The sequence below is a fragment of the Cucurbita maxima genome, unplaced genomic scaffold, assembly GCF_002738345.1.
Source record: "Cucurbita maxima cultivar Rimu unplaced genomic scaffold, Cmax_1.0 Cma_Scf00004, whole genome shotgun sequence".
Taxonomy (NCBI): domain Eukaryota; kingdom Viridiplantae; phylum Streptophyta; class Magnoliopsida; order Cucurbitales; family Cucurbitaceae; genus Cucurbita; species Cucurbita maxima.
In genome coordinates, this window is record NW_019272020.1 from 4,027,094 (window position 1) to 4,047,820 (window position 20,727).

The window sequence follows — 20,727 nt, forward strand, 5'->3', positions numbered from 1 at the left end:
AAAAAAAAAAAAAAAAAAAAAAAAGATATATATATTTACGAGATTTCAAATTTAAACTTAGAAATAGTAATAATTAAAAATATATTAATATTAATATTAATATGCTTTAAATTTAAAAAAAAAAAAAAAAAAAAAAAAAAATTCACAAAAAAAATGCTAAAATTACATCATAAAATTCCTAACAGTACAAAATTCACAAAAAAAATGCTAAAATTACAGAGAGAAGAGAAAGAACAACTCTATAGGCTTAAGCTTCTTCCTCACAATCCTCTAACCACCACCATTAACAGATACATCTCTTTAAGCTTCTTCCTGTAAATAACTCTCTTTTCTATTCAGATCATTAATGGGGTTTCCTCAAAACTTCTTCTTTTCTTCGTCATCGTCTTCTTCAATGATTAAGCCCTCGGGTTGCTTGTTGGATCGCTCCTGCACAAGATGAACCTATGCCACCACCTCCTCTTCCTCTCCCGACTAACTGGTTCTGATCTCACATTTCTATTCTCATGTAGATCAATCATGTATTGAACAACAGCCTGAGATGTAGCGACAGTAAAAGCAATGTGTTATAGTTGGACATAGACAAGTTGAGGAATGTAAACATTTCGTTTGCGCTCATTACCTGCGCGCCGTTAGCAAATATCTGTCTGGGGGGTACTTCGAACGGATTCTCTTCTGCTCGGAGAACACGAAGCCGAGTCAGCATTCTGAATGAATCTGGAAGAACCCGTATCTGGTTATTGCTAATATCCAGTTCTTCGAGCATTTCTAGGTTCCCGATCGACTTTGGCAGATATTGCAAATCCGCAAAGTTGTTTCCAATGTTTATCTTGACGAGTTTGGTTGCAAAACATAAGCTCTCTGGTACAGATTCAAGCTCGTTGAAACTTACATCAAGCTCCCTCAGATTGGTGAGAGAGGACATGGTTGTTGGCAATTGTTTGATGTTATTGTAACGCACAGACAAAATCTCGAGACTCTCTATCTTTCCTACAGCTTCAGGAAGTGCTTTAAGCCGATTATAATCGGCAGTCAGCTCACAGAGCGACGTACACCGACCAATCGTATGAGGGATCTCCTCAATATTATTTGTCTCCAAGTTCAATCTTCTCAACTTCACAAGATTACCAATGGATTCAGGGAGTGAAGTGAGTAAGTTTGAACTGAGATCAATCTCCTCAAGATGAATCAGCTTCCCAAATGAAACAGGCAAAGATACTAATTCGTTTCCCCTGAGATCCAAATGGATCAAACTGGCGAGATCTGTGAAAGAGCCTGGAAGATTATTGAGCCTGTTGGCATGCAAATCCAATTTCTCCAATTGGGAAAGAGCTCCAATAGTTTCTGGCAGAGCCACAAGACGATTCTCAGATAAATCTAAAGAAACCAAACTGGTCAACTTCCCTATCGATTCAGGCAGCCATTCTACTTGGTTCATCAGCTTGTTTCTTAGATCAAGAACTTGACTACCCTTCTTTGCTTTCTCAATAACACTAGCCAGCGCCATCAAATTATACTTTTCACCATCTTTACCTGTGACAATGGAAAATGGAGCTCTATTCAAAATGGGATACCTCATAAGAACACTCAAACACTAGAAAATGAGATTACCCACCTGAGGAACTTGCTTGTTTTAAGGTTGGATCCTTGATAAAGGACGAGGAAGAAACGGCTGGCCTAGCTCCAAAGCCATCCATATACGAAGCTTTGTTGCCTGTTGGGACGTAACTGTCATCTCGAGAGAATAATTGAGCGGCGGTTTTTGTAGGCCCTTTCTCAGAATTGTAGAACAAGCTTGAAGGTGCTGCGGTGAAGGTACTGACACTCCCAGAAACAGAAGGAACGGCGGAGCTTCTATTCAAACTAGCGGTCGAAGTTGGATAGGAAGGAGAGGAAACGGCATTGGGTGTTTGTAAAGAGGTTGAAGGAGAAGGAGAAACGCACTTTGAAGCTCTCTGAAGCATTTCGTCGAACAGGTAGTGGACATTTTCAATTTCCAGCAATCTCATTGCTTCCCACTTGTTTTCTATGCTTTTGAAGGAGATGAAATTCCTCTGCATATCAAGCAAGATCATGAAAAGCTCTTCTGGAACATCTTGATTCTTGGTCTGTCTTTCAATGGCTTCCAGTTTGATTTGGGCTTCTTTATCCACATTGCTGATCAGAACCTTGGCCCCTTCAACTTCTTCAATTCCAGGCCTGAGCGGCAGAGATCTGTGGAGTTTCATTATCTCATCCACCACTTCTTGTGTTGTTTTAGGAGAAATCGAAACCTCCATTTTCTCTTGAATCCAATCCAAACCAATCTCTAAAGCACCGACAACCACTCAAAATTAAAGAACCATTAATGAATTGAAAAACCCCATTCAGATTTCCCTCTCTCTTTCTTCTTTCTTTTGACCGAAAACCCAGAAGCCTTAGATCCACAAAGAAGAAAGACAATTGACCTAAACTTCTATAAACTCCGCAATAAATTACAGGAAACCACCCAAAACTGCAATCAGCAACACAAAAAAGAACAAAAACCCAGCAAGATCAAGAAAAAGGAAAGAACCCCAGTATCCAAAGCTTCGTAGATTAGAGGAAGAACTAAGAAAAATTGATGAAAACGACCAACCCCAGTTGAAATTCAACTGAAAAAAGAGTAAATTAATGGAAATGGCGAAGAATACAGCGAAGTTGAGGTGGGTTTTGGAAGAGAAAAACAAGCGCCAACAGAAAAATGGAAAAAAAAAAAAAAAAAAAGGATTGGGATTGAGATGACTCGCTTGAATCTCGCCGATACCTTTTTAAATTCGGATTCGGTTCAGTTGGGGGTTGGCTTGCAATGCTTCACATTACAAATCCAGCTATTTCCCTGCTGCCCTCCGCCCCCGTTCTTTAACCGTTTCATCCTCTACCATTTATCCTCTATATATATATATATATATACACTTCAAATAATTTTAATTACTATATTCCTACTTCAAAATTAAATTTAAATTAATTTCCTTTTATAAAAATTGTTAGAACTTAATATCTATCAACTTTCAAACACTTTTCCAAAAATGTTTTAAAAAACCCGTATAATTATATATATATATATATATATATATAAATAAAAATATAAATATATAGAGGCAAGAGGGTTTTTTTAACCTCTAGTGTCGAGAAAAATAATTAAGTCTTCACTTAACTATTGAATACGTGAATGACTAGATATAGAAATTAGACAATAAAATCTTAAACTTTTTAAAATTATAAATGTTCGGGTTCATTTTTTAAAAGTAAATTTTAGGGACGGAAAAAGTTAAAAGTATATATATATATATATATTTTGTTTTTATATAAGAAAAGAAAACTTTAGTTCATAGGACTTTTTCCAAACACAGATCTTTATGTATAGTTCATGCGTTGTCAAAAATTAAAGATCTTTTGTTTGGTCACTTGGAAGAATATTCTAATTAATTTTTAAAATATTCAAAAATTACATATAATTTTTATAATATAGTTAGTTTCCTTAAAAAAAAAACTCATAAATTAATTAAATGACGATATATATATATATATATTTTTTTGTCTCTAACTCAACCGTGGTCTATCGTATTTAAATAAAATCGTATAAAGTCTTTGAATAATAAAACATTTTAGAAATGTTAATAAAATCATAAAATAAAAAATTGAGATTGAAAAATAAAAAATTAGAGAAAAAATTGAAAGGGAGAATATTAATAATAATTTAAGCTAATACATGCGTAGACGGTAGAGAGAGATGGAAATGGAGGTTGGGAGGGGCAAAAAGGGAAACGAAAAAATAGATGACGTCATTGTTTGAAAACCAGTTGTCAGTGATGGATAATGGAGGAGGAGTGCCTTGGTGATGGTCACTCGCTGACAGACCAATCAAATGTGAGAACTAAATGCAGAAATTTTTAAAAAATAAAATAAAAAGACCTCCACATGTCTACCTTCCGATGGACGACACGTGTTGATTGTTGCTCACCTTCACTGCCAACTCCATCCAGCTGTCACCCACTTCACGTTATAACTGTTTCTTTATTTTCAGTTTGTATGACACGTCAGCCTCCAGCTCATTTCTTTTCAAAATTTAAAATTCAGAAAAGGTTTAAATTACACGTGCCATGTCTAACCTTTAAATTTTAAAAGAATTTTCGAACGACAAATTGAAGAATATTATCAAAGTTTATTATATTTAAAATTGAATTTTTAATAGTTCATATATTAAAAAAAATGTCAAATAAATGAAGATTCTATAAATAAAAAAATTGTAAATTTATTAACACTTAGCCTCTTAGCCTCTTAGCCTCTATACTTTGACAACTAAGTCTATAGTTTTCAGTATTTAATAATTACAAATTGAGTCCAAACATAAATTAAATTTATATCTAATAAATCAATTATTTAAAAATTTAAAAATTTAGAAAACACAAAAACTTCAAAGTTTAGACACTAAACTTATAATTTAAATACTTAAATAAAAAGAAATTGGAAACCCAGATAAATTATTTTAAGATGAAAATTCAATGATAATTTATTAGACTAAATTTGTAAGTTGAAAATAAATTATAAAAAGCTGTTTTCAGAAACCCAGAAAAAATGAAAAGGAAAAAAAATGGACATTAATTGTGAGGGGCGGCCTCACGTGCCCTGTTATCTTCTCTGTCTCTGCTACACGCTACACTGCACGAACAAAAACAACCTTCAGATCACCATTTCACATGCCATGGAGGTTGGCTTAACGCCCCTAACCCAAATTCCCTGATGGACCTTGTCCCCTTCCCAACCCCACATTCTTACCTTCATTTCTTCTTTCACCATTTTCTCCTTCTCTCACAAATCAAATGAATCTAATCTGAATTCTCGTCAAAATCAATACAATAAATCTATAATCATCACCAACCTTGTAAACACAGCTAGTTTGTGTTCAGAAGCAGAGTAGTACCAAAAGATGCGAGAGTCTCCAAACTGGTAATAGTTGGGATTGGTGGCGTGGAACAGCCTGAAGTGTTTCTTTATCCAAATATTGGGCCGCTATGTCATCTTCTTCATGATAAAATCAATATATCCACGAGATCTCGGCTTCTTTTTATGTACTGTGATTTGGGTTTGGAGGCTCGTACACCCCTTGGGTCATCTCTGGTCAAGCTAGCTGTCTGTAGCAATGACCAGAGGTCAGCGGAACCCCTGATGTCATGTTCTCCATAAACACTCTCATTATTATACTGTGTGCATTCGCACTCATCATCATAAAGGGAAGTATCCCTATGCTTATATACACACAACATGCTTGAGGTCCCTCTAGTTCTCATCTTAATATCTCTTCATCTCTTCTCTTCTCTTCTGGCACAATCCTAGATGGTCTCATCTCTTTGGTACCATGTTTGGTTTTTACAGGGATGGCTGTCAATGAACTAGTTAGCTTGATCGTTGAGCCCACCATGAGTGAAGACTAATGTAGGATGGTGATGATGATGATGAAATGGACTTCCTCATGATAATCCCTTTTTTAAGATATCTTTTCCACCCAAGTAACACATTTCCTACCCTAAGCTTTGATGGGTTTATCTCGGAAGTGACAGTGAAAACCTTCTTAAATTCTTCCCCAGGCATGAGAAGAGCTGGGTCTACAAGGTTATCGCTAGCACTTTTGATGGAACATGACTTTTCTTCTATCCCGTCATTATCTGTTTCAAATGACATGGATAATAGTTGCAACGGGACCTCCGTGCAATTCCGTGCACTGACCACAAGTATGCAAGTTTCATTTAGAGGCAGAGAAAATGACTGGTCGGAATGAGGGATTGCTTTAGTCCTTGAAAGCAACAACCGGTCCCGCCGGAAAGGCAACAAAAAGTGATGACCGATTGTGACAGCAGGCTTTCCGTCAATCTGCAAGCTCCTTTGGACGTTGATTTTTTTAGCATTTGGTTCATCGCTAAGTGAAGAATAACCCAGGGATACATAAAGCATAATGGGCTTCGCTCGATGCCACTTAATTTGCAGTTTGCAGGACCAGGACTCTCAACTTTTTAGAAATGGAACAGAAATCAGTCCAAAAGACTGCTTAATCTTCATTGCTTCATCAGAGATCAAATGTGATTCCGCATCATCTTCCATACAAGAAATGCCAAGAAGCTCAACATGATGGCTAACCAAAAGGTGTTCTGTTTCCCTTGGGCTAAACAAACCACCTCCTTGCACATCAACCATGTTGATCTTTAACTCGCCCGAGTGGATATCAGGACCCATGGAGACCACGGTTACAGGTACTATGAAAGTCTCTCCAACTTATGCAAGGGTAGAAGCGCTTAAAGTAAGATCTACTTCTGGGTCAAGCTCTTCAACCTGGATTGCTTTTAGGCCAGAAAAGGCTAGAGCAGGATCCTTGGTTGGGAGCATCTCCACATGATCTTCGAACTTCCAAAGAGGTAAATCATTCATTGAAACAGGGCTTTCAGCTCTGCAACAGATCGTAAAGTTTGGCCGTATCTTTGCAATAACAGAGGTGCATTCAAGTTTCCCACTTCGATCTGAAGGAGAAAAAAAAAACATAAATCTCAAAGCATTATAACCAGAAAACCACATATACATATACATGCGCAGCTATCTAACTGGCTACAAATATTCATATGTATGTGTATCTCTCTCTCTATATAATCGACTAACAAAACCATACACCTAGGATAATGAGGGGAAAACTGAAATGGTTCAAATATTCAGAATCTAGTAAGATGAGCCAATGACAATATCACATCTCCACAGGATAAAAAAATCTTGCTTAGAACATATGTCCAAGAATCCGAATATGTATGCAGTACTTAGGAACAATTTTGAACAAAGGAAACTGAAAAACGTAAACTCTTCAGAACCATTATGAACATGATATAGAATCAAATTTCCCCTAGGCATTGCTGGGATACCAGAATCTCATCTCCGTTTTCTGTATACCTTAACCTCTTTAATGCATGTTTACTATTAGAGAAAAAAAAAAAAACTGATATAGAATCAAAATTCCAAGAACTCATGAGAAAGCAACTAATTACCAGTCATCCGTAGCCATTTATTTGATGAAAGTGCAAGAGAAGGAGCTTACTCCACTCTGTTTTCATGTTGATCACTGGCAAACGCAACAGAAGGAAGTATTTCAGCATTCATTATGATAAAGTTACACTCTGATTGATTAAAGTGAACTTCTAATTGATCAAGTTCAATTGTAAGGAACAACTTGTAGGCATCCTCATAAAACCGTAAAGCTTCAATCCAGTCACTTAGGAACTCTGCATAAACGGCAGCCTACCACGGGTTGGCGTAACGACAACTCAAGTTCAATCGAACAACTCAAAGAACATTGTACGCAATCATAGAATTTCTGTATACATGCAATAAGGATTTTTTATCAACAACTTTCCATTGAGAAAAGTAAAAGAATACATGGGCATTCAAATAAAAGTATGCCCACAAAAAGGAGAAACTATTAAAGAAAAGGCAGAACGTCTATTTGCTGAGAATTGTTAGATATCATTACATATCTTCAAGACCCTCATCCAATATGTCTCACATTAATGTTGGCAGAGGTGACTGAATACTATTGCCACGAATCAGGGCCAGTCAAAATGCCATTCTCAAGTAAAAAGTTTGCTTACTGTGTTGTGAGACAGGAGACCTTACTTTAAAGCAATACCGAATATTCAACTCAGTGTAATTGTAAGTCCTCTTTTCAATACCTGTTTTGATCCTCCTTTCTTCATCTTTATAGTATGTATTTGCTAGTTCTGAGAAGGCGTTCCGTAGCCTGCGCAAGGATGTTGCAAATAATAATAACGAAGCTGCTAATTTTCAAGATGTAGACAACAAAATGCAAGAAGTAATTTCTGTAAGTCATCTTTTCAAGGCAAGAAAAGGGGATTGCATCAGTTATGTAGCATTGTTAGGTTTAACAAAGACGACATGTTTGCTTAAAGCAATCATTCGATCCTCGTCGATATCATCTGCAATGAAATCTTAAATGTATACGTAAGTATAAAAAGAAAGAAATAACACACTCTTCTATCAGGAAAACAAAAACAGCCATGGAAAATGTGCATACCTTTGGAATCAGAAAAGACAATAACAACAACTAATTTGATGTTCCTGGAACGAGTCACAGCTCTGTAAATAAAATGAAATCGATTGCCGATTAAGTTGATACTGCAATTAACAGAGAAGAGTGAGAAGTGATGAGGAAGTACTTGAGGTGATCGAGATCGGAGCAGAGCTGAAGCCACTGGGCAGGATCGCCGGAAACATGAAGAGAAGGGAAAAGAGCAGTAACGACAGCAGGAACCATGGTTCGATGCTCAAGAAGCCAATCCCTATTGAAGATACCGGGAGGGGGAGTGGAAAGAGGAGGTTCAGAGGAGTCCAATGGCTTTATGATCTTGGAGAGGTCGAAGAAGGCAAGAGTGTGGATCGGAGGCTGCTCGGAGAGAAGGTGAGAGGAGAATGGTGGGGTGAAGGTCGGGGCATCCGACGAGGGAAATCAGCCTCATAGGTGGAGTCTGAAGCTCTTCCGACGTGACGTAATTAGGCGCCGATTCATTTTGCGTCTCATTGAATAAAATCTAACTTATTTTATTTTATTTCTTGAAGTATTTTATTTGTGATTTTAAATTTTGTAAATAAATAAATTTATCTTGAAAAGGTCGGTTTAAACCAACCCAAACCGATGTCGGTTGAGGTTGAACCGGTTCAATTTGAAAAAAAGACAATATAAGACTCTGTTATCTTTTCGTTCTCTTCTTTCCTCCCCCGCCTTTCCTGCTTTAAACCGACTCGCCTTCTTTCCCCTTTCACTCTTTCCGACCGGAAAGGCGGCGGCGCCACCTCCATTATCAAGTGGCTGGAGAGTCAACTGAGAAATCGAGTCAATCTGCTTCAAGCGAGTATGGCACCGTCAATTCTGAGTCGTCGTCGAGTTCTAGTGTAAATTAACCGGCGAGAAAATGAGTTCCGAAACGGGGAGATGGATTGCGGCACTGGACGACATTCGAGAAGCCGGGGAAATTCTCGACCCGGTAATGGTGGTGAGCTGTCCGCCCGGCGCAATGTTGTTGGCCATCCATCCTTCGAAGAAGATCGGCCACAGCTCCGCCCGAGCGGCGTATATAGCGGCGGTGTGGTCGGCTGGGCCTCTTACGATGATGCAGAGCTTGGTCCTCAGGTTTTGAAGACCAAGATCGTCCATGGCCGCGATTTTGGAACCGGAACTCGCAGGACTGGAAGAATGAAACGCCGCCGCAACTGTGGTGGATGCTACGCCGATTTAATTTCGAGCTCCTCCGAGAAAATTAAAGAGCTTCTTTCCAACCTATCCATCATCATAAGGCTTAGGAGTTCATTCGTTTTCTCAGGCTCTGTTGAAAATCGAAAAACCATCAGAAATCTATATATATCAAACCAGCGGCTTATAAAGATCAACCCATTGGATCATAAAATTTGAGATTACTACAGAAATGCATTTTCACAAGGGGGAGGAAGAATCATATAGGAGCTTCCTTTCTTGTCTTGTTAGGCTCCAACCTAAAATGGTTAAAAGGTTGAACATTTTTTCTTATATCCATCGGCAGCTCCTAACAATCTATTCATGTTTTTCCAGCTCAAAAGGCGGAAGATTATCTAGAAAGAAGCTAAGGTGGAGGTAAATTTGAGTGGGCAAGCTGCAGTTCTGAGCGATCGATCAGTCCTTCTAAAACAAGGAGTTCATCCAAGAGACCAAGCTTTTCTTCTTCAAGGGCCTTCACCTCATCTTCAACTTCTTTCAGTTCTGTTCCCAGAGAAAAGCTCTCTTCCTCCAGGAGCAAATATTTCCTTCTTAAAACACGGTACTCATTCCCAGATGCAGATGAAGAATCTGGCAGCGAATCCGAATTCGACCTTTCGGGCTGCTGGAGCGCTACTGATGGTTCATTCTTCAAACTTCTTTTGGAGGACTTCTGAGTTGTTTGTGCTGGGAAAGACCCCTTAATTCGATCGTTGGGATCTTTCCCTTGTAAATGAGATGCTGTGGAAGCTTTTGGGTGCGAAGCTTTTTGTTTTGGTGGCCTAGAATATGGTAAATCATCAATCCGAGACATGGCGCTGTACAGTCGTTCTTCTCGCTGCAGATGCTATGCAAAGGATTAAAAGCACAAAGAACAGATAATTAGTCATTATTTATTGCAGGGATTGAGAACCGAACATAGGTACAAGACAATACAATAATGTTTGTCACAGTTGGGTGAAAGGTGCGCGAGAACATTCGCCATCAACAACAAACATCATAGCAAGCCAGGCATCTTCTTTTGAAAATTACTTCAGAGCATTAACTTTTAACATTACAGAAAACAAATCCGCAATAAAACGCAACTATTTTGAAATTGAATGTCCAACAATCACAAATAGCAACAGTCAATCGAGAACACCAACAGGAAGAAACAAACAATCATAAACTGGTCGTCGTAAAAATCAAGCCCACCACTAGCAAATATTCTCCACTTTGGACTTTCACTTTTGGACTTTCTCTCAATGACTGATAGGAAGAGGCTTCCACACTTTTATAGACTGCTCTTCTCTCCGATCAATGAGGGATCTCACAATCCACCCTCTTCGAGGCCCAACGTTCTCGCTGGCACTCGTTCCTCTCTTCAATCAATATAGAATCTCAATCGTGAAGACGAGATTGGGAAGAAATCCTCAACCAGCAATATCTTCCCTTTTGGGCTTCCCCTCAAGGTTTTTAAATCATGTCTGCTAGGGAGAAGTTTCTACGCCCTTATAAAGAATGCACTTGTTCCTCTCTCCAATCAATATAGAATCTTAATCGTGAGGATGAGATTGGGAAGAAATCCTCAACAAGCAATATCTTCCCTTTTACCTCACCTTTTGGATTGGGAAGAAAAGAAAATCAACCAAGATGAAAATATGACAGAATCCTAAGATAAAGATATGGCTAGATGGGAGGCATGGGGTTACAGTAGTTTGTCAAATTTGCAAGCGTATAAACAACCATAAATGCAGGTCAAGCAATAAAGCATCTTATATTCCCAATGGAAGAACTCAAAATAGAAATTTATGCAGCCCTGAATCCAAAAGCCTACGAATAAAGCTCAGCATAAACTCTAATGTGTTCTAAAGCAAAAAACAAAAGTCCTCCAAGGTACAATAGTTAATACCAGAACAATACACAGAGAATTAGAAGCAGCGCAAAAGATCAATTTCACATTCAACACCGATCTTTTGCGAGAACTTAAGACTTCAAATAAGGAAAGGAGGGAGTTGTACTATGGATATCTGCTACCATACCCACAAAGGGGAGTACAGAGCGAAAAAGGAGAAAGACCACCAAAAATGCCACGAACTGCTCAACATGGATAACTCCCGAATAAAGAAGAGATGAAAATTTTCTATAGAAAAACAATAAAATAACAGATGAAAAGTGTAATCATCAAATAATCGATGACAATCAAGAGAATGTATAAGCAATTTCTCAGTTAACTAAGATTCTAAATCAACAGAGCTACAAGTAAAAGCTTACATGAACTAAGCAACTCGTTCACCCTAAAATTGATCGCTTTGTAGAACAATTGAGTTTCGGATACCAAACTCTGATAACGAAAACGTAATGAAATCTATTTCTTCCATAGATTAGAAACTCTCAGGGTCAGAAAACCGTAAGAGATCAAAACCGACGATGCCATAAGAATAGGAAGTACATTAGACGATTAACACTGAACTCCAAGCCAAGCAAAGGGATTGAGTTGAAGGGGAAATCTCACCAAAAGTGAACCGAAACACATCGACACATCGACACAACGCACGTTCCACCTAGAAATTAAAGCCGCTGCTTCTAATCGAATTCGAAACCAAATGAAAAACGAACACCCCCAATCAAACCGCTCATGCCACTACATTAAATTCTATTAAAAATTTTGAGGAAAATCCCCTGCCGATGAAAATAACAAACAATAACAGAAATAGACACAAAGAAATCCGATCTCACCTCAAAGAAATAGCGATTAGCCCCTTCCGGAGTCTTCCGGAGCGAGAGACGCACAAATCTTATGGCTCTGGCGGCCGGAAGAGCTCAAACGGCCTGGATCAAACTTCTGGACCGCCGTTGCGTGGAAATTCAGAGATCAGAGAATGAAAAGCAGAAAGGGAAATTTCCAATTTCTTCCCCCGAAAAAAGAACGGGATAAATTATCGAATGTCCCACGATGTTGTAGTTCTTTTGAGATCCTATATCTAATTACTGTATAAATCTCGGATGAAAACGAAACATTATTTATAACGCTTAAAATTAAAATTGTAAGACTGACGACTATACATAAAGTTTTAAGAACATAAAATAATTTTTTTTCTTTTTTTTGCTAACTTAATAAATATACATTTAATTTATTTATTTTATCTCCAAAATATTTATAAATTTTAATAATACTTTAACTTATACAATATTTATAAATATAAAAAAGTTTCATTAATACCTTTCCAATTAAAAAAATAAAAATAACCTTTTTAGTGTCGGGTTTAAAAATACCTATAAAAACGTATGAACAAGTTCTTATGGCCAATAATATGAATGATGTATTTTTTAAAAATTAAAAGTACGATTTTTTAATTGTGTTAAAAAGTTAAATGATATATATATATTAAATAAAGATATTAAAATTTTATTTTTGAGACAGGTGGGAAGTAAAACTGTATTTTTATTTTTTAATTAATTAAACATTATTTATTTAACTCTTAATATAATTTTTCATAACTTCAGTTAATAAAAAACTATACAAACTAGCTACAGAGATTAACACAATTGGTAAGTTTTAAATATTTTTATCATAAAATAATTTATTAATTTAGGTTATTAAAAACAAAAACAAAGATGGGTTATTAATTTGAGTAGTTTGCATCTAAAAGAATATCCACTTTGTTAAAGCTTAAAGGGTCTGCTTTAGGAAAATCCCATGGCGGCAGAGGTACAGAACAGCAAGGCACTTGAAAGATTTCGGATAATTGTTTCGAAATACTTCCATTGTTGGGAGTAATTAAAGCATTCGAGCCAATAATCTCTCGATTTCCCCGCAATTTCCCCTCTTCTGCAAGCCGTACGGTTCTCGAGAAGACCGGCAAGTTTTAACATCAGGAATCACTCCGTAGGGACTTTTTTGAATGATTGTGAAACTCTGGATGAGAAACAGCAGCAGCGTCAAAGGAATTATCACTACTTGGGGCCCCCAGCTGGATTGCCTCTGTTTGCTGCTGTTTTTGTAGCCGTATCTCTTGCTCTTCTCCTTGCTTTCTGCTGATGACTCTGGATCTGGATATGCTTACTGCCAGGTAATGTATTTGTGATTTTGTTCTTCCAGGTTGATTTTACTATGGCGGGTTGGGATCGAGTTGAGAGTTTGTGGCGTTCGTTTTGTTTTGTAGATCGAGAAGTGGTTTTGGTGTTTGAGATGCTTGCGGAACTTGTGTTTTAAAGAATGGTGAACTGAAATTGTGACTTGGGATTTCTTTTTCTATGAGGTGGAGTAGCCGTCGGGGACTTCCGGAGTCAATATGATTGATCAGTTCATCAATTTTGTTATTCGGCCGCCCAGGTATTTTTCTGCTATGCCTGCTTGCTTTGCTTAGAACCAAAAAATTATGTGGTCTTAGTATAGCTTCAAGTGAAGTGACGACAATTCTGCAGCTGAGATCTTGTTTGTTTCCGAGGCTTATGAGCAGCGGCGTTACTCGAATTAGTCAACTTTTGCCTTTTTTTCTTCATGGACGGGTCTTTATACTGTATATTTCTCGTCATTATGCAATTTATTTCATATTTTTTCTGTACAGGGCGGATTATAACCCTGATCAATATTTATGGGAGAAAAAGTTCACTCTCGCGGGTAGAGCATACCAACGACAGGATTTGGAGGTATGGACGAACAAATTCTTCCGTAATTTCCTCTTTTTGTATGGTTGACTATTGAAGAACATTTATAATCTTTCTGTATGAACAATTTTTGCCGAACATGCAGCTAAGAAATTTACGGGGCCATACCTTGCAATGCAGCCATTATTTGCCTTCATCTATTCCTGAAGATACCCATCTGCCTTGTGTCATCTATTGCCATGGTAACAGGTACTTATACCTTGTAGAATTGGAAAAAGTTTCTGAATCGGATCGTTCGCTGCATTGGAGGATTTCCATGTTCTGTTGCTTTTCTTTAGTAAAATTGTTTTTGGACTTGTTTTTTGCCAAGTGACAACTCGTCCAATTCTTACTCTTTGCTTTGATTCTATATGATTTTGGACATTCTACGTTAAGAAATTCTTAACTTAGTTTATTCGTGGGCAACTATTCAGTGGATGTAGAGCAGATGCTAATGAGGCTGCTGTCATACTACTTCCATCAAATATTACTGTTTTTACACTTGATTTTTCGGGTTCAGGCTTGTCTGATGGAGATTATGTTAGCCTTGGCTGGCATGAGGTATGTATCTGTTAACCATACATCTTGGTTTCAGTTTATTGAGGTTCTGAATCTGAAATATTTTGAAATATGATTTCAATGATGTCAGAGAGATGACCTCAAGGTTGTGGTTACATACTTAAGAAGCAACAAACAAGTATCTCGTATAGGTCTCTGGGGAAGATCTATGGGTGCTGTAACTAGGTATGTTCGGTCATATTCTTTTGCATGCTGTCATCACAATATTGTATGCCTTGCTGTTTTAATTTGTCATGGAATTGATCTTAGAGCGGAACTGTGGAGTTGAGTTTCTTCTCTGTGGTCTTTGTATATTTAGTCCTCGTCTTTTGACAGATGATGTATTGATGCAATCATTCTGCATCATGATTTTGTACTTCTTAGCTGCCACGTACTAGTGGCTCGAACTTTTAGGTGAGGGAGTTAGGTACGTGTAGGAATTCTGCAACTTCTCTCAAGTTCGATATAATTTATTTCCCGTAACGTTGTTTACTTTTGAAGTGAAACCTTCAATTTATTAAACCTCCTCGTACTATAATTGAAGTTTCTATCCAATAACGACCTTACAGATGGCCCCTAAGTAATGGAAAGTTTACTTAGTCTGACATGAGAGACAATGTTGTCGTAAAGCATACTCTTCTACTTTTTTCTTATTGCTAATAAGTTGTCAGATATTTCAAAATTCATGAGAGTCGAGAGGCTTGGTAGAGTTTTCAAACCACTTTCCAACCTACTTGAGACAAGATGGTTGACACGGGACCTTGTTTCTTTCAACATTGGTTTTGAGAAAGAAGAAAGGCAAAGCCTAGGCACTCAAGCTGCTCAACTAAAATGTCCTATTTGAGACATTGACTATCTAGTCCCAAGTATATTGACCCTACTGGTCTCTTGACAAGGGCCTACTGGTTGACTTGGGCAAGGAACTTTTGTCCTTCTAGAGGAAATTGAAGGGAGATTTTTGGGTCCCGATTGCTTAGTAGCAAAGTGTAGTCTTCTGATAGAGTGACATTTGCTGGGTCACAATTTTGTCTTCTTGATTGGAGTGCTCGTTGATGTTGGCCATTTGTGCAGATAGTAAATGTAGGCTTCTTTTGACCAAACAAATACTTTCTCGTTTTTTAATGAGGGTTTCTACTGGTAGAAACCATTTGCCATCTTCCTGAAGGTATGAAGTTTTAGCCTTTATCTCGGTGTATGAAATGTCACGTTGGAGAATGGATTTAGTGTTTCTCTCGGTGTATGAATGCAGACTTAATTAGTGCTGGACTCTTAATTAGTGTTTTTTGTATGCCTTTTTTTGTGTGTGTTTTTTGTATGCCTTTCTATTTCTCTCAATTCTGTGAAAAGAAAAGATGTTCGGTGAATGTTTAAAAATTTAACAGATGATCTACTACATTTTTTTTATTAGACTGGATTTATGATATTTCAAAATTTCTAGGACGTATCCAATTACCTGAAGCCTTCTGTGATATAATGCAGCCTTCTTTATGGAGCTGAAGATCCTTCCATAGCTGGAATGGTGCTTGACAGTGCCTTTTCTAACCTTTACAATCTAATGATGGAACTAGTTGATGTTTACAAGATCCGACTACCTAAATTCACGGTACGACCTCTACCTTATTCCACCTTTCACAAACTAGTTTCACCCATCTTCATACTTCACTGGTTGCTGCAAATTGTATCACACAAATTATTATTGAGAACTATAATCCAATAGAATCGCCTGATTTCTAGATTAAACCATAGCTGTAACAAATCTGTGGAAGTGAACCGTTCTTTTTTCTTTTTTTGAAAAATAGCAACTAAAAAACATTTATTAGTGAAAAAAGATTGTGGAGTGATTTTAGTAAAGCGCGAGGCTTTGGAGGAGCAAAGAATGAAGAAAAGAAGTTGGGTCTTTAAACTAGACCTAAAAAACTCTTATCATTGGGTGGATTTAGAGTTGTTATTGAATATAATGGAAAGAAAAAGCTTGGGGAACGGTGGCAGAAAGGATAGAAAGGTTGTGAAGAATTACTTGACTGTCCTCATTAATTTGGATGGGGAGTGCTTTCCTTAGTCCATAGATAGTGGAGATATCTTATTTTCTGCCTTTTTGTTTTCGCTTATCCCCTGTTTTCCTCTTTATGTGATGATTAACTGAAATGCTCCAGAGTGTTCCTTCTAGAAGAATACGCTGTAGAGTGGATGGTGATATAATGTAAACTTGATATGCCAGGTAAAGGTGGCTGTTCAATACATGCGGAGGGTAATAGAGAAGAAGGCAAAGTTCGATATCAAGAATCTTAATTGCTTACAGGTTTGTCTGACCTATTCTTATACTAGGGGTCTTGCTAGATTGACTTCTTCATCTATATTTGTCAGTTGTGCCAATTATTTTACTGGAAGGAACAATGTTTAGAAGTTTGCCATTGACTCTACTTGAACATGAATCAGTGTTATTTTACTGCAGTGCAATACATTTATGTATGAAACTGTTTTTTGAAATTCCTCCAGGTGACCCCAAAAACTTTCATTCCTGCTTTATTTGGGCATGCTAAATGTGATAAGTTCGTTCAACCTCATCACTCCGAACTCATCTATAATTCGTATGCGGTACTGTCCACTTATGAAAAAATTATACCTTTTAGCTATAGGATTGAACATTTCTCATTGCTGATTCATTTTTCTTTATCATGCAGGGGGATAAAAATATTATAAAGTTTGATGGGGAACATAACTCGTCAAGACCACAATTCTATTATGACTCGGTTTCTATTTTCTTCTATAATGTTCTTCATCCACCTCAGTTTCCTTCTGCTCATGCAAGTAAGCTTGAGAAATATTATGATTTAGGGGATTTGAAGATTGGGGCCGGTAAGGATGAGGTAAATTTCTAACTTGATGCCTCAGACCAGTACTCTCTTGTATTCAATATATGGTGTTTTATTCATAAGTTTCTTATTGTTTTTCAAGTTTTTATTCCATGTCCATGATCAATTGTATATTCTCTGATCTCATTTACCTTCTAGTTCAACAGTGTCATTTTGTTGCACAAGGAGTATTGTTTATGTTTTCTTTTGATCTTTTTGGTCTCATTTGTTCTTTTGATCCTTTTATTCATAAGCTCAGTAACGTAGAGCAACTTTTACACTGACATGATTACACTACGATAACTGCTCGATCTCTCTTGGTTCTTAAATAATGTAATGGTATTTATTTCATAATTGTTAGCAGTTATAGATAGGTTAGGGACCAGTGCTTTCGAAGTGTTTGGAGCTTTATAATTTAGTTATTGTTATTATTTTAATACCTATAACATGTTTTTTTATTAATCAGTACTTGAATTTCTAGTGTCTATTAGATTCACACAATCTTCAACATTTTGATTTCCAGAATCTAATATACGAGATAATAACAAGTCTTCGTTCTAGTGGAAATGATGTTGCTGGTTCATCTTCTGCTCCTAGTGTTCCAACCACGAAATTTGTTGGTGACCTTATTTCTGAAATTCCTCCAGTGATCACAGAAACTGTGCGTTTCCATTTCATTGCCATCTTTTGATTTTTCCTTTACCCATTGCTTAATGGCTGTGTTCATGATGCCATCATGTCTGTTTCAGGATATCATACCTAATGACTATAGTACAATTAACAGTGATGAACCATCACATCTGCAGGTGATCTCAATTTACTGGCATTGCAGCTTGAAAGTGGTTTAAAGATTTAATCAATATCTATTCTAGCTTTGCATCTTACAGATTATGCCTCTACACCTTAAAGAAAAAAGTTCAATAGTGCAGGCCTTGTCATTTCTCATCATTTAACAGGGTCTGTAGCTCCAATTTGCAGGACCAGCCAGATGGTGAAACTGAAGAATGTTGCTCATACACGAGTTCGAATAGAGAAAGCTGGGGAAGATGCTCTTCCCTAGGGGTTAGTGAAGAAGAATCTTCAGCTGCTTGTGTGGTTTCCAAGAACAAATATCAGGTTCTCTCCCCCATTTGATGAATTGAATCATGTTATGAATAAAATCCCATTTCTTAGAAATAGAATAGATTAAGTGTGCATTAAATCACATGGAAAATTTTTGGTTTGTAGTCTGATCATAATGGGAAGGATTTGATTTCAGTGTTCGGCTTCAAGATAGATAGTTGCTAGTGTTCTTTTTCTGTATGCATGATGTTCCATAAAATGATTACAGGAGACTTTAGAAGCATTTCCAACACCTCTTCGAAACACACAAGGAAAGCCATCGGATTCGTCAAAAGACGACAAGAAAAAGAAGAAAGTTGCAACCTCCAAGTCTCAGAAGCAGAAGAAATCGAAAACGGAGAAACTAGAAGCCCTTAGTAGACACCTTAGGCTTTGCATTTTAAGGCGAGTGCATCGTTGAAGATGGCCATTTATGATTTACACTGTACCATGCCCACAACATTGTAAAGTGTCAGCCGTCGTTTCTTTAGATTAAAATGTAGCTTCCCAAGCCAACATCTACACGAGGAACAAAGTTGGCAGTAACCATTTAGATTCTTGTTTAGTAAATTGTATTGCCCTGTGCGGGTGTTTGATTACTTCATCTTCATGTAGGAGCTATAACAAATGTCACAAAATTCCAACCATAACAACCACAGATTCTGTGAAATCCCACGTCGGTTGGAGAGGAGAATGAAACATTTCTTATAAAGGTGTAGAAACTTCTCCCCATCATATGCATAATGAGGAAGCCTATATGGGAAAGCTCAATAACTTTGAGAAAAGGCCTAGAAGGGGAGAATCTCAAAGTGGATAGTATTTGGATGAGTATCGATTTTGTTATATAACTCTAAAAGACGCGTTTTAAAATCATGATAATGACGACAATACGTAATATGTCAAAACAAACAATATCTGCTAGCAATGAACTTAGACTATTATAGATTCAAATTACAGCTATAACAAAATAAATGTTGAAATCTTGATCGGAAAATAACAGAACATGTATCGTTAAGGATTTGATGCAGGTGTATGCAAAGATTGGTTTCAACTGCCAGATAATTCTCTAATAAGATCAAATATGGGTCCTGCTTGGATTGTGGACATAATCATCAGGTTCATCAAATATTGGTCCTACTCAGGAAAAAAAATTATGTGTCGAGATGTGCTATGATATGATACACCACAATATGTAGAGACTAGCAAAACTACAACAGGAACTAACCGTGGAAGATGATAAACTAGTGAAAACAAGGAACACTAGGACTAGGAGACCCTGTGGTTTAGTCAAACTGCTCATCGTCCCCTATAGATAGTCCAGATGAAGGATCCAACGTTTCTCTGGCTGGAAAAACAGAGCGTGATCCCTTGTGAGTGGAGTTTAAACTTGACTCCAGTATCTGATGTGCGAGTATCATCTCTGATTTGGCAAATGCACCATCCTGGTACTGTCTTTGCTTCTTCACTGGCCTTGGGCTCTCATTTGGGGAGCTATGACAACCAGAATCGGGCGTCAATGGTTCGTGACGAGATGAGAAAGAATCATCAATAGAGACACTCTTGGCTTGGGCACGTTCCTTTGATGCTTTCTCTTGGCGAGGAAACTCGGATGTGGGCGCAGGTGTTGGTGGGTCGTTCTTGTCGGTTTCTGGGCAGTTCTCACCAGAAGCAGGAGCTGAGCAGGAAGAGGCAACTGGAGCTGCTCCTGAAAGAACCCCACTAAGTTTTTGTTGCTCTTCAATTATCTTCTTTAAGTACTTGCCTTGGGCTTCAATCCGTAACTGTAGCTGTCTCTGTACCTGTATTAGATATGCATAAGATGAAACGATTCAATGCTTGGGAAAATTTAGGCTGTTTCAAAGCCTGTCCTGCATCAGTCAGAGGCATCACATATGCCTTGAAACAAAAGTTGAACTAATGCACAAGCAATCATGATTCCTTATGATTGATTATTGAAGACATCAACTTATGCGTAATAGCTCAAGCCTAACGTTAGCAGATATTGTTCGTTTTGGCCCGTTACGTATCATCGTCAGCCTCACGATTTTAAAACGCGTTTGCTAGGGAGAGGTTTCCACACCCTTATCAAGAATGTTTCGTTCTCCTCTCCAACCGATGTGGGATCTCACAATCCACCCCCTCTCCCCCCCCCCCCCCCCCCCCCCCCCCCCCCCCCCCCCCCCCCCCCCCCCCCCCCCCCCCCCCCCCCCCCCCCCCCCCCCCCCCCCCCCCCCCCCCCCCCCCCCCCCCCCCCCCCCCCCCCCCCCCCCCCCCCCCCCCCCCCCCCCC

General features: G+C 38.0%; 4 protein-coding genes and 1 pseudogene across 7 annotated transcripts in view; 1 reads left to right on the top strand and 4 right to left on the bottom strand.

Annotated features, from left to right (window-relative positions):
• Positions 1 to 327: 327 nt before the first annotated feature.
• LOC111477658 (plant intracellular Ras-group-related LRR protein 4-like) lies at positions 328 to 2,889 on the bottom strand. Its single transcript, XM_023121526.1, has 3 exons — positions 1,616 to 2,889; positions 623 to 1,533; positions 328 to 536 (listed from the first exon to the last, which is right to left on the bottom strand). Exons 1-3 carry the CDS (start codon positions 2,277 to 2,279, stop codon positions 399 to 401), a joined length of 1,713 nt encoding a protein of 570 aa, XP_022977294.1. The 5' UTR covers positions 2,280 to 2,889; the 3' UTR covers positions 328 to 398.
• Positions 2,890 to 4,565: 1,676 nt separating this feature from the next.
• On the bottom strand, positions 4,566 to 9,223 carry LOC111477652 (annotated as a pseudogene).
• A 172-nt stretch (positions 9,224 to 9,395) lies between these two features.
• Positions 9,396 to 12,242, bottom strand: LOC111478385. Its single transcript, XM_023122606.1, has 2 exons — positions 12,017 to 12,242; positions 9,396 to 10,145 (listed from the first exon to the last, which is right to left on the bottom strand). The coding sequence occupies exon 2, from the start codon at positions 10,110 to 10,112 to the stop codon at positions 9,666 to 9,668; it is 447 nt and encodes a 148-aa protein (XP_022978374.1). The 5' UTR covers positions 10,113 to 10,145; positions 12,017 to 12,242; the 3' UTR covers positions 9,396 to 9,665.
• A 685-nt stretch (positions 12,243 to 12,927) lies between these two features.
• On the top strand, positions 12,928 to 19,083 carry LOC111478399. Its single transcript, XM_023122629.1, has 14 exons — positions 12,928 to 13,350; positions 13,444 to 13,613; positions 13,849 to 13,930; positions 14,034 to 14,137; positions 14,362 to 14,488; positions 14,577 to 14,671; positions 15,965 to 16,088; positions 16,704 to 16,784; positions 16,982 to 17,080; positions 17,167 to 17,352; positions 17,861 to 17,998; positions 18,087 to 18,143; positions 18,316 to 18,453; positions 18,668 to 19,083. Exons 2-14 carry the CDS (start codon positions 13,573 to 13,575, stop codon positions 18,857 to 18,859), a joined length of 1,464 nt encoding a protein of 487 aa, XP_022978397.1. The 5' UTR covers positions 12,928 to 13,350; positions 13,444 to 13,572; the 3' UTR covers positions 18,860 to 19,083.
• A 396-nt stretch (positions 19,084 to 19,479) lies between these two features.
• The window catches only part of LOC111478721 (myb family transcription factor PHL7-like), a 4,149-nt gene continuing 2,901 nt past the window's right edge, over positions 19,480 to 20,727 (bottom strand). For all 4 annotated transcript variants that reach the window (XM_023123145.1, XM_023123143.1, XM_023123146.1 and 1 more), the window contains one exon: positions 19,480 to 20,237. In XM_023123145.1, the coding sequence (XP_022978913.1) occupies positions 19,722 to 20,237 (516 nt within the window). In that variant the 3' untranslated portion in view covers positions 19,480 to 19,721. The remainder of the gene's footprint in view (positions 20,238 to 20,727) is intronic.